The sequence below is a fragment of the Zalophus californianus genome, chromosome 3 (assembly GCF_009762305.2).
Source record: "Zalophus californianus isolate mZalCal1 chromosome 3, mZalCal1.pri.v2, whole genome shotgun sequence".
NCBI lineage: Eukaryota > Metazoa > Chordata > Mammalia > Carnivora > Otariidae > Zalophus > Zalophus californianus.
In genome coordinates, this window is record NC_045597.1 from 157,761,916 (window position 1) to 157,775,206 (window position 13,291).

Sequence of the window (13,291 nt, forward strand, 5' to 3'; positions counted from 1 at the left end):
TGTAATCAGAACAAAACTTATAAAATATATAGGAATATAAACGTGTAGTCTTTTTTTTTTTTGAAGATTTTATTTATTTGAGAGAGAGTGAGCACGAGCATGGGGGAGAGGCAGAGGGAGAGGGAGAAGCAGGCTCTCTGCTGAGCAGGGAGCCTGACATGGGACACATCCCAGGACGCCGGGATCGTGACTGAAGCGAAGGCAGACTCTTAACCAACTGAGCCACCCAGGTGCCTTTAGTCCTTTTTCTATATATATGTTTGTGTATAAATATATATACACATAATTTTTTACATAACTGGAATCTTATTGTGAATATAGACATATCCTTTGTTTATGTATATGCCAACAATTTACGACTCTGCAATTGCTGATTTTCAAAAAAAACGTTATGTATATTCTCTGTGAACATCTTTGTACATATACATGGAATTTTGATTATTTTATTAGAATAGATTCTTAGGAGAATGACTCAGAAAAAAATATACACATCCTAAGGGTCTTAGTATATATTTCCAAATTACTTCTCAGAAAAATTGTTTGAATTTCCAGTGTATAAGTCTGATCAACTCAGTGTACTCTGATCTTGAACATTATTAGGGTTGTTAGTTTTGGGTTTTACTTACGAATCTGTATGTCTTTTTAAGAAATGTGCCATGTAAATTCAGATGGTGTTGATAATGGTGACGAGAGAGGAAGGATGGTACTAATGGCAATTAGTATTCTAAAAATAATGTGGAGAATGGATAAGACTTTTCATTTATGTATTTGCATTTTTAGGCAATTCTGTCTTGAACTAAATGGACTTGCTGTCAAACTTCAGGTAATATTTTCTTTAAGTTAAAGCTATATTTGGAAGTTCTGATTTTTTTCTTGTTTTGTAACTTAAGGTGTTTACAAAGATTTACCCAACATTTCTAATTATTCTAGGATTTTACATGGAAGTGTAGTAACCCAAATGATAAACTTTTTTTTATTGTTTTACGTATTAAGAAATGTAACTCTTTTGTAACAGAGTGAATGCCATCCAGATACATGTACTCAGATGACAGCAACTGAGCAATGGATTTTTCTTTGTGCAGCTCATAAAACTCCAAAAGAGGTGAGAAATTATGAAATAGAATGACTAATAAAACCATCATAACCTAAATCTCTCCAAGAGAGTGGTAGATAAATTTTTAGTGTTCCCTGTTTATTTTGCCATTTGGTTTAGAGTTCTTATTGCAAATTTATTGCCACAGTGCTATTTTAGGATTTCTTATGATTATATCATTTTTGTAACTGGGCAATATCATGGGTTAGAACTCACTTTATGATTCGCTGGCTATCACAGAATAACATTATCTGTCGTATCATGCTGATATGTATAATGGATGACATATACTTGTTTAGTTTTTTGGTTCAGTCATAATTTCTTTTAGTCATAATTTCTTTTGATAGGAGTAACTTGGTGATTACTAGTTGATGCTTAATCTGTTAATGAAATGTTGCTTTGGGGGAGAGGGAGGAGCAGAAGGAGAGGGAGAATCTTTTTTTTTTTTTTAAGATTTTATTTTATTTATTTGACAGAGACACAGGAAGAGAGGGAACACCAGCAGGGGGAGTGTGTGAGGGAGAAGCAGGCTTCCTGCCGACCAGGGGGCCCGATGCTGGGCTCAATCCCAGGACCCTGGGATCATGACCTGAGTCAAAGGCAGACACTTAACAGACTGAGCCACCCAGGCGCCCCAGAGAGGGAGAATCTTAAGCAGACACCATGCCCAGCTCCAAGCCCAACCTGGGGCTCTATCTCATGACTCTGAGATCATGACCTGAGCCGAAATCAGAGGAGTCCGAGGCTTAACTGACTGGGCCACCCAGGTATCCCCATATTACTCTATTTTTAGGAAATACCCAGAATAGGCAAATCCATGGAAGAGAGAAAGTAGATTAATTGTTGCTTCAAGTTAGGGGGAGGAGAGAATGAGAAGTGACTGCTAATTGATACTGGGTTTCTTTTTGGGTGATGAAAATGTTTAGGAATGTAGTTGGTGATGGTTACATAAATTTGTGAATATACTGAAAACTTGAGAGTTGTAGAAATTTTATGGTATGTGAATTACATCTTAATTTTTAAATACCCCAAAGAAGCTTATTAATAATTTTTCTGTCAATTATATATTGACATAATTTTGGCTATATAGAGTGAAATAAAATATATCATTAAAATTAATTTCACCTGTTTTTTATTTCTTTAACTTTGTTGTTGTAACATTGAATTTTACAGTCATTCTGATATCATAAGAGACTTTTTTCTTCAAACATGCTCAGGTTTTTGGAATAAGGCAAGTATATAATAAACAGACCTCATGTAAGAGGTATGATGCATTTTTTATATCCTTTCTTTTATAGTGTCCTGCAATAGACTATACTAGACATACGCTTGATGGTGCTGCATGTCTTCTGAATAGCAATAAATATTTTCCCAGCAGGTAAATAAAATTTTTAAACATGGTGTTAAACTTTTTGGATTTAATTTAAAAGATTGGTATTTTACTAAAACACACTAGGTTGCTGTTAATGCATTGTATTCTTTAAACCTTTTTTTTTTTTTAGGCTGTTGTATATTTAGCTAGTTCAGAATTACTCAGATTTTGAAATTAAGGTTGTGGTTAAACTAAAAGCAGCAGGACTTGGCTCCCAAAGCTCACAGGTCAGTTTAGTCAAGGGTGTAGTCCCTGCTGCTGTGTGTCATTCTCCACGGCTCTCCCCCTCATGTTTTAGAGTTGGGATATTTACACACTTACTTACTTGAATCTCTGTGATAGAGCTAGCGTCCTCTTACACAGCATGCCTAAAAAGCAGAATTTCCTAAGTTGGACTGCTTGTTTTTGAAGGATTCCTTATCCTTGTCTATAGGTTTTTAAGATCTGGAAAGAAACTTCTCTATATTGTGATATATTATTGGAGAGGTTTGTTGACTGGCCTTTTATTCTATTAAGATAACTGTTACCAGGTGGATAGATTTGGAGATTCTTCCCCCAAATATAGAGCTCGTGTTAAATGTGCTAAAAAAAATACTGTTTTTTGCTTCAGTATCCTATGTACATTTTTAAAAATTTTTTATTTTTTAAGTAATCTCTACACTTGACATGGGGCTTGAACTCACAACCCCGAGATCAAGAGTCGCCAGCTCCACTGACTGAGCCAGGCGCCCTTACATTTTTTTTATTTTTATTTTTTTTAATACCAAAATTTGTAGGCTTTTTATTTAAAAAAAAAATCAGGTTGTATAGAATAAAAAATTCCTTTTAGTGGTTTTAATCGTCTGTAGTGGACAAAGTGTTAATGTTGTCAGTGCTATGTTTTAGTAAATTTTGATTTGTCAGAGATTTAATTGCATTGAACTTTAACAACATTTCAAAACTTGTAATGCTGAATTTCTTAGGCACTCTGGTTAGGTAGAAAGAGCACTGGCCCAGGAGTAAAGAATAGGGGTCCTAGCCCTACTCTTGCCACCTACTAGCACTGTGACCTTGCACTGGTCACTTTTTTCCCCTAGGTGTAAGTTTCCACGCTTGTGAATTGAGAAGACTAGACTATATTGTTTGTAAGATTTGCTCAGCTCTATGAATCTGATTTCTTTCCTATTTCTAGGGTTAGCATAAAGGAATCATCTGTAGCAAAACTAGGATCAGTATGCCGTAGGATTTACAGAATATTTTCACATGCTTATTTTCATCATCGGCAGATATTTGATGAATATGAAGTAAGTATATTTCACTAATTCTCCTGATGCATTCTTATCAGAATGACAATAATATATGTTGATGTTATGTCTGGTTTTTTGGTTTTGAATAATAATAAGTTAAAATAACTTTTTTTTTCTTTCTCTCTACAGAATGAAACATTTTTGTGTCACCGGTTTACCAAATTTGTGATGAAATATAATTTGATGTCCAAGGATAACCTGATTGTACCAATTTTAGAAGAGGAAGTTCAGAATTCAGTTTCTGGGGAAAGTGAAGCATGAAGGGAATCATACAGAAAAAAATGTACTGATCACATAATTAACAATAATTATGTACTGTATATATATCATTTTAGACACATCAATCATGTATCCATATTATAGCTTCTTTGTTTAGTATAGGTTTTTGTATGCTGAGTGTTGCCTTTTAAAATGGGAAATACTTTTTAAGTTATTCATGAGCTGTATATTCACCAGTGTGGCACTCATGGTTTTTAAATAAGATTAGTATTATCTGTTTATAATGCCTGTTAATAAAAGAATTTACAGTTTGGTAAAATTGCTGCTAAACAATCATTGGATCACAATCCTCATCAAATAAACCCATCTATAAAAAGATGAGTGAGCTTGAGGTTTCGCACAAGCTGTTTACTAAAGAAATAGTAATATTTTCCTTTGGTTTTACCCCTAGGTTAGATATTCTAGAAAATTCTGTAGTACACAGTTCAGTCTTAACTGCTAACTTTTCAAAAATGAGATGAAAATGTTTTAAAATTCTGTTTATAGTTTTTGATACACATATGATTATGTGTATAGTCCAAATATAAATTCAAATGAAGTATTAGTAATACTTATATAATCTTACTGTGCTACATAAAGTATATTCTAGACCAGCATACTTGGAAAGGATTACCTTTCTGCAACAGTGGACTGTTAAATACAAGATGATGATAGTGATAAGGCATGTAAATGACATTCCCACTGGAAACCTGCCCTGTCCTTCCGTTTTCATTTCCCTTAATTCCCTATCCAAACTACATTAGCTGAGAAGCTTTTCACCAGACTTGAGTTAGTGTGGCTTATACCTATTTATATTTGTATTAATTGCTTACAGATTATACCTCATATTAGCAATTACATTACACTACAGGAAAAATGTATTAGCATAGGCTCTTGCTTTGTTTTGCAAAATTGTTCTAATTACTTGGAGAGCAGCCTTTAAAATAGTTTGGTTCTTCCTGTTAGTAGTATTAACCCTTTCATGTAAGCATCTAAATAACATTTAAATAGAGTTGAAAAATATTGTAGTATTTATTTTACATCCCTTCCCCACAAAGTTTGTTTGAATTATATGCACTTGTGTGTGGTGTTTTTTTTTTTTTTTTTGCAATAATTCACAGCTTCCAAGGGTGTTGATGGTTATACATTTTTTGGACTTTGTTATGATTCACTGTCTTAAAGATTCAGCTGCAGATTTTACAACCTTTTAGTCTCCTGAATGCAATTTTCAACAAAGCACTGGAGGTCTTATTGCTAAACTGGTTGTAATGAGGCAGTAAGGGTAAAAAAAATTATACATGTAGTGAAGAAAATATTTAAATGCATCTCTTGAACAGACTTAACAAATGGGAACTTTTTTTCATTTAAAAGGGTTATTTTGAAATGAAGATGAAAACATTCATCTTGATTTTTTTTCAAATTTGAGGAAATAATTTATACCATATTATACAACAAGGATGTATAGCAGAAATGTGGGAATAGTAGCAAATTGAGTGTGTGTGTATATATATTTATGCCTTTACAAGCCTGCCCAGTGTATTTGGCCTTGAACAGTGCTATCCCAGCAGCCAGTCATTACTTTACTGTAACCCACAACTATCTTTTTAAGTTTTATGTTCATAGTGAAAGGAATGTTAACTTTGAAATTATGCATTTATATTAACCAATGGGAATAGTAATTTTTACACAAACTTGCTAAATATTGGGAGACTAAATTACTAAGTTAATAAATGATATATAGCAATGTAGCTGATCTCTATAGATGGTGTCTTACAATGGATTTCTGTTGCTTATTTTCTTAGTGAACATTTGAACTAAGGCAGTGGCTGGGATTGGTGATCTGGCTAAGTATTTTGAAACACATTCTGAATAATATGACTTGGTGTTAACGGGGAAATAAAATGTTTTTTCTTACTCATTCCATTTTCCCTGTACTGTGTTTGGAACTGGTCATAAAACAGAGAAACAAAAACTCAAAAACAAAACATCAGTTTGTAGGCTTGCTTTTGTATTCATACTGACATTCATATTCATTGTACTATGAAACTGACTCACTGTACTAGGTAAGACTTAAATGAAAGTTACTGTTCTTCCTTAATACTGTGTACCGAAATTTTGAAAATACACATGTATGTACCTAAGTGATTTTTTAAAAAATTAGCCTAGCAAAGAATTTATACAATAAATCTTCTAAGAAGAGAGGTATAGAAAACTCAGTTTTGTGTAATAAGGAAGTTAGGCTGCACTTTTGATTATCCAACATAGATCCAAAAGTTAAAACTTTCTTTCCATAAATTATTATTTTTTAAAGATTTTATTTATTTTTGACAGAGAGTGTGTACAAGCAGGGGAAGCAGCAGGGAGAGGGAGAAGCAGGCTCCCCGCCCAGCAGGGAGCCCAGTGCAGGACTCTATCCCAGGACCCCAGGATCATGACCTGAACCGAAGGCAGGCACTTAACCATCTGAGCCGCCCCTTTTCCATAAATTATTTTGATCTCTAGTCAACTTATTGTTTCCTCTATCATATCAGGGAAAGTAACTTTTAATAATTTATGTTTCTGTAAGTATGATTCTTTTGTGTGTCTACAGTTCTCTTTCACTGTAAATTTGCATTTCTCATTTTCTCAGTTAAATTCTTAATGAGTTAATGCTTTTTAATATCAGTATCAAATTAGAAGTCCATGACTACATTGTTAGCAAGGACCATGTTACAGTTTTAAACGTATTTACTAACTGATGTGAAATTCATTGTAATAGAACTAAATTGTTTTTTCCCTGGGTCCTTTGCCCTACTGTCTATATGATGACAACTTTTTGCCTGAAGGTTTCCAATAATTTTATTTGCACAGTCAAAATCTACATTTATATACCTTTTTTTTTACTTAGCAAGAGCACGAACAGGGAGGAGAGGCAGAGAGGGAGAAGCCAAGTCCCCACTGATCAGGGAAGCCCAATGTGGGCTTCCAGGACCCTGGGATCATGACCTGAGCGGAAGGCAGACGCTTAACTGACTGAGCCACCCAGGCACTGCTTTGTATACCTTTTTGAATACTTGTTGATTTTGGCTAAAAGGTTTCTTGGTGTTTTTCCATGCTATGCAAATGTTTTTTAGTAAAAGTAGATGATTTTCATTCTTGAATGCAGCTAATTGTTAACTAAGCAGCCACTACAGATGTTTTGTACAACAAAACAGCGTATATGAGATGGTCTAAAGATCCAAATGTGGTTTCTGAAAAATGCGTTATTAGTGTAGTGTACACAATAAAACCAGATAACTACCAAGTGAATCCACTAGAGGGTTAGATGACTCATCCAAAAAATTTAACTAGGAGTCTCACTCTTAACATTTGGGGAACACCTGGATATTTTATGTAGGCTGGGAATCTAATTATATTTCTTCATTTGTTTGATTTTTCTGTTATTTACATTTTATAGTACTCAAAACTGTATCAAATGTGAGAATCTAATGTAATTAAGCATAGAATACTAAATTTTGATAATCTAAATTCCCAAAAGATAAATACAATTGATATTCTGAACTTACATCCATGAAGGTAGTATTTCAAGTGTCTGTTACTGATCCTAGGATTAAGTACAGCATCAACATTCAAAATTAGTAAGCTATTCACTTATTAAAATGAAGTTAGCATTTTATCCTTTATTTTCTTCTATAAACCTTGGTAAAAGCAATTTATCATTCTGTAAACAGTGGGGGTGTCTGGGCTGGCTCAGTCGGTAGAGCATGCAACTCTTGATCTTGGGGTTGTAAGTTCCAGCCCCACTGGGTGTAGAGACTACTTAAAAAATTAAAAAAAGTCCATTAATAGTGTATTTACCACTCTATTTTGGGTGGATCTCATGAGGGCCATCTATATCTTGTACAACAACTAGAAATTCACTTAAAAATTAGTTTGTTATATGGGGCGCCTGGGTGGCTCAGTCGTTAAGCGTCTGCCTTCAGCTCAGGTCATGGTCCCAGGGTCCTGGGATCGAGCCCCGCATCGGGCTCCCTGCTCAGCAGGAAGCCTGCTTCCCCCTCTCCCACTCCCCCTGCTTGTGTTCCTACTCTCGCTTTCTCTCTGTCAAATAAATAAAATCTTTAAAAAAAAATTTGTTACGGATTTGTAGGATTTTCACTGCCTTTTGTGACACTGTCAAAGGAATATTCTTATACAGTATGCTTTATGTGAAAATTTTCTACATCTCTGTATTTGCTGATTTTAATATTTTGGATTTTCCTTAGTGTTAGTGCCTAGAAGGAAATGTTATTTTTTAAAAATGCTTTATACATTGTTTTTAAAGTAAGAGGTTAAATCAAGTAGGAACAATAGGATCGTGTCCTCATATTTTTCCTCTTTCTCCCTCAGATAGACTGAGGGGAGTCAAAGGAACAACAAAACTCCTAGATGAGGAAATGGTGGGTATGGTCACTATTACAAATGATACACCCATTTCATCCAGTTTGGGTAATTTAATAGAATCCTTTTGATTTTTGTGGGACATTCCTACTTAACTGCTCCCAAAAATATCTTTGGTATTTTTAAAGATTTTTAAAGATTTTATTTACTAGAGAGTGAATATTTTTAAAGATTTTATTTACTAGAGAGTGTGAATGTATGTGCAAAGGGGGGAGGGAGGAAGCAGAGGGAGAAGGAGGGAGGGGAGAGTCCTAAGCCGAGTCTTCCTAAGCCCAGCCCAGGGCTCAAATCTCTTGAGCCTGAACCAAGACCGAGAGTCAGATGCTTAGCCAACTGAGCCACCCAGGTGCCCCTGTCATTGTGTTTTTAAAATCAGGTGTGTATAGAGAAAAATTACGCTTTTTTTGATTTTGGTAATACTTAAACCACTTTAAAAATATTTGGTGTTTTTGGGTTTTTAACTGGATTTAAAAAAAATTTTATTAGAGAACGAGCAGGGGAGAGGGGCAGGGGGAGAGGGACAAGCAGACTCTCCACTGAGCAGGGGAGGACTTGACCCCAGGACCCGGGGATCATGACCTGAGCCGAAGGCAGACGGTTAACTGACTGAGCCACGCAGGCGCCCAAAATGTTTGGTGCTTTGGGGTTTTTTTTATAAAACAAATGCAGATTTTGGATTCTAATTCTTGAGATAACCCTTAGATTGTATTAATTTTTTGAAGTCTGCCTGTAGTAGATTTAGTGACTTAATATAAATTTCTTCTTGGGGCGCCTGGGTGGCTCAGTCGTTAAGCGTCTGCCTTCGGCTCGGGTCATGATCCCAGGGTCCTGGGATCGAGCCCCGCATCGGGCTCCCTGCTCCGCGGGAAGCCTGCTTCTCCCTCTCCCACTCCTCCTGCTTGTGTTCCCTCTCTCGCTGTGTCTCTCTCTGTCAAATAAATAAATAAAATCTTTAAAAAAAAAAAAAAAAAAAAAATTTCTTCTTAATAGTTCTTGAGGCCTGAAGCTTGAAATAGTTTTACTAGGTTAAAATTAGTTTCCTGGTTCTTTTTAGAAGCCCAGGGGAAAATCTATTCCTTCCCTCTTTTAGCTGCTGGGAGTTGCCGGCAGGCATTCTTTGCCTTGTGGCCGCCACATCATTCTCATCTCTCCCTCCATCATCACATTGCCTGATCTTGTGTAGTGATCTCTGCTTCCTTCTCAGGGGATTTGTGATTATGTCACTGGGCCTACCTGGGTAATCCAGGATAATGTCCCCATATCAAGATCCTTAATCACGTCTGCAAAATCACTTTTGTATATAAATAGTCACAGGTTCTGGGATTATGAAGTGGACGTTTTAGGGGGACTTTATTCAGCCTACCACAGCAATCCTCTCAAATTCACTGTTAATCTCAATTCTCCATGCTACACAATTTTTAATCTGATAGTGGTACTTTTTTTTTTTTTTAATTGAGAGAGAATGATAGCATGAGGTGGGGGAGAGTCAGAGGGAGAAGCAAGACTCCCTGCTGAGCAGGGAGCCCGATCTGGGACTCCATGTTGGACTCGATCCCAGGACTCCATGATCACGACCTGAGCCGAAGTCAGTCGCCCAAACAACTGAGCCACCCAGGCGCCCCGGTACTTTCTGTTTCTTGTATGTTACCTACTTCTTTATGCCTTCCAATCACATGCTTCATTTAAGTCTCTGACTGACAAGCTGAACTTGAGATCATTTCCTCCAGGTTACCATTTACTACAACCTCTTTGTACTGATGCATTAATAGCTAAATTTTTGATACATAAAACATAATTCTGTGATTCAAAGAACTTGCTTACCAGTTTGTGAAAGAGTAGGAGAGTTGCAAGACAGTGGGGTGGAAGAATATCTTCCAAACCTCTTTGTACATAAAAAAACAAAGGAAGAGTTTAAAACTATAGCTTGCTGGGTTCTGCCTTTGGAAACTGATTTGATTGAGAATGGGAGGCTCAGAACGTCAGTTTTAAAAGCTTCCCGAGGGGCACCTGGGTGCTCAGTCGGTTAAAGTGCCTGTCTTCAGCTCAGGTCATGATCCCAGGGTCCTGGAACAAGCCCCGCATCGGGCTCCCTGCTCTGCCTCCCCCACTGCTTGTGCTTCTCCCCCTGCCTGCCTCCCCCACTGCTTGTGCTCTCTCTCTCTGACAAATAAAATCTTTAAATAAATAAAAGCTTCACAAGTCCCTCTGATGTGCTATCAGTTGGGAAACCACTGGGAAATTTAGGAGATGAGGTAAAAGGTACACCTATTTCAAGACAACTAGGAATTGTAGCTATTGTTTCCTTAAGGAGAGAGAAATCTGGTGATAGCAAAAACATTCACTTCTAGGGGAAGGAGTGAGCTTGGGGCATAACCATCTGCTTTTCCCAGGGTTGCAGAGGGTGATGAAAGCTACATAGAGCAAAAAGGAGGGAGAGGGTAGCCCCTCAGCTGACCTGCCTCTTACTAGATTGTTGTCAGAGTTGGTTGTTACCTTGTTTTTTTTTTAACAGAAAAACAAAAATTGATTTATTTTACTTTTAAATTCCACACCACATTTTACTGAAAATGAAGTGATTTTTAATCTATAAATAAAATATTCTCTAAATGATACTCAGGATGTTTTACAAGTTTGGTTTTAAGATAGATTTGAATTCACAACAGGTCTTACACACAACGATTTCAATTAATTGGGCACGGAACACAATGTAGAGGCATAACAAGTGTGTGACGACTTCTTAATAGTCCCAGGGGATAAAGACCTTTTTAAAATATGGAAAGAAATTAGTCTTTCTACAGTATTAACCCCTAAAAGCCATTCTCCTTTATAGACAACGATATTATTGTCAGTTTCATACACTTTTACTTTATAAAGAACTCCCAGAGGAAGAAATTTCTGGAGGTTTTCCCAGATATATACAGCTACATTTTCTGTCGTGCTTATAACATCTACAAAGTATGGCACATGCAGATCCAAATTCTTATGATCAAGGAAGGGGCTTCATAATTGCCTTCTCCATATACTCTTTGAGGTCAGTCAAATTCATAACAATTCCTGTAACAGGATCAATCTCTCCATGCACCGTCACCACAACTTTATAATTGTTTCCATGGCCATTTAGATTGTTGCATTTCCCAAACAGTTTCAAGTTTTCTTCATTACTCAGAGATTTGCCGTGGAGTTGGTGGGTCGCGCTGAAGGAGACGAGGCGGGACACCCGCGCCCGGCGGCGACAGCCCTCGCCGGCTCCCGCCGAGCTCATTGCCTCATCTCCTCCTACCTTGTTTTGTTTTTCAAATGTGACAGACTATTTCAGACATGTTGAATCTTAATAGTTTGGTGGATTTCAAAGCCTTTTTTTTTTTTTTTTTTAAGATTTTATATATTTATTTGACAGAACACAAGCAGGCTGAGCTGCAGGCAGAGGGAGAAGCAGGCTTCCGGCTTAGCAGGGAGCCCGATGCAGGACTCGATCCCAGGACCCTCGGATCATGACCTGAGCTGAAGGCAGAGGCTTAACTGACTGAGCCACCCAGGCACCTCTAAAAGCCTTGTTTTATGAGATTAATACTATATGAGAATCTTTAACCATGGCTTTGGGGAGAATAACCCTCTTGTATCTTGGGTTGATTTGATTGAGGGAAATCAGGTAAAATTTCTATTTATTTATTTGACAGAACACAAGCAGGGGAGTGGGAGAGGGAGAAGCAGGCTCCCCACCAAGTAGGGAGCCTTATGAGGGGCTCCATCCCAGGACCCAGAATCATGACCAAAGCTGAAGGCAGATGCTTAACTGACCGAGCCAATTAGGCGCCCTTAAAAAAAAATTTTTTTTTAAGATTTTATCCATTTATTTTAGAAAGAGAACAGGGGAGAGGGGTAGAGTAAGGGGGAGAAAGAGTCCCAACAAGACTCTGTGCTGACTGTGGAGCCTGACCTGGGGCTCAGTCCCACGACCCCAGGATCATGACCTGAACCAAAACCAAGAGTTGGCCACTTAACTGACTGCGCCACTCAGGCACCCCGGAAATCAAGTAGATTTTAACGGATCTGTAATGTTTTGGTTGCTTACAAAGATTGCTGCCATTGCAGAATTTCCAGGTGCATCTTAGATAGATATGGGGTGGGGATAGGGGAAATTGCTATTTAGTTTTTCTTTTTGAAAGACTTGAGTATGCCCCATACCAGCTGGTCTGGAATCTTTAGGACACATAGGGCCATCAGGCTTGTGCAGTCTTGTTTAGCACATTCTAGACGTAGGAACATTTTTCTGCTTGGGAGCAACATGGGTGTTGAATCCATATCACCACTCTTGAATCACTTGGGTTTGCTTAATTTGGGGACCTGAATCTAAAGTAAGAGCTTTTCTTAGCACAACTGAAAGGGCTCTGTTATGCTGGTATTCGCAAATCCCAAGGAGAAAGATAAGAAAATATATTTAGAGCCAGAAAAGAACCTTAGGAATTGGTGAGTTCTCATTTTACAGATTTAAAAACAAAACAAAAACTCCAAAACAAACCAAGGCCACAGAAATTAAATGCTGGTCCAGAATTTCCACAGTTAGATAGTGAACACCTGGGGTCTCAAATTCCTGAACAGTGTGGAAGTTAATGTAGAAAAGATGAAGAAAGGAGAAGAGTTCATCTTATGGGGCCTAGAAAACCAGCATCCCTTCCCATATGACTTCTCAGTAGTACCAGTACTGTAAAGATGCACCATCAGGTAATCTCCATTTTTTTGTTTTAAGACTCATGACTTCTATTTTATTTTATTATTTTTAAATTTAAATTCAATTGATATATAATGTATTATTGGTTTCAGAGGTACAGGTCTGTGATTCATCAGTCTTATATAATACCCACT

General features: G+C 37.1%; 1 protein-coding gene and 1 pseudogene across 3 annotated transcripts in view; one reads left to right on the forward strand and one right to left on the reverse strand.

Moving 5' to 3' along the window:
* Positions 1-5,994, forward strand: part of LOC113920961 (MOB-like protein phocein) — a 34,244-nt gene extending 28,250 nt beyond the window's left edge. For all 3 annotated transcript variants that reach the window (XM_027591432.2, XM_027591429.1, XM_027591430.1), the window contains 5 exons: positions 781-823; positions 1,016-1,102; positions 2,392-2,471; positions 3,637-3,748; positions 3,881-5,994. In XM_027591432.2, coding sequence (XP_027447233.1) covers positions 781-823; positions 1,016-1,102; positions 2,392-2,471; positions 3,637-3,748; positions 3,881-4,012 — 454 coding nt within the window. In that variant the 3' untranslated portion in view covers positions 4,013-5,994. The remainder of the gene's footprint in view (positions 1-780; positions 824-1,015; positions 1,103-2,391; positions 2,472-3,636; positions 3,749-3,880) is intronic.
* A 5,119-nt stretch (positions 5,995-11,113) lies between these two features.
* LOC113920320 lies at positions 11,114-11,690 on the reverse strand (annotated as a pseudogene).
* Positions 11,691-13,291: the final 1,601 nt, after the last annotated feature.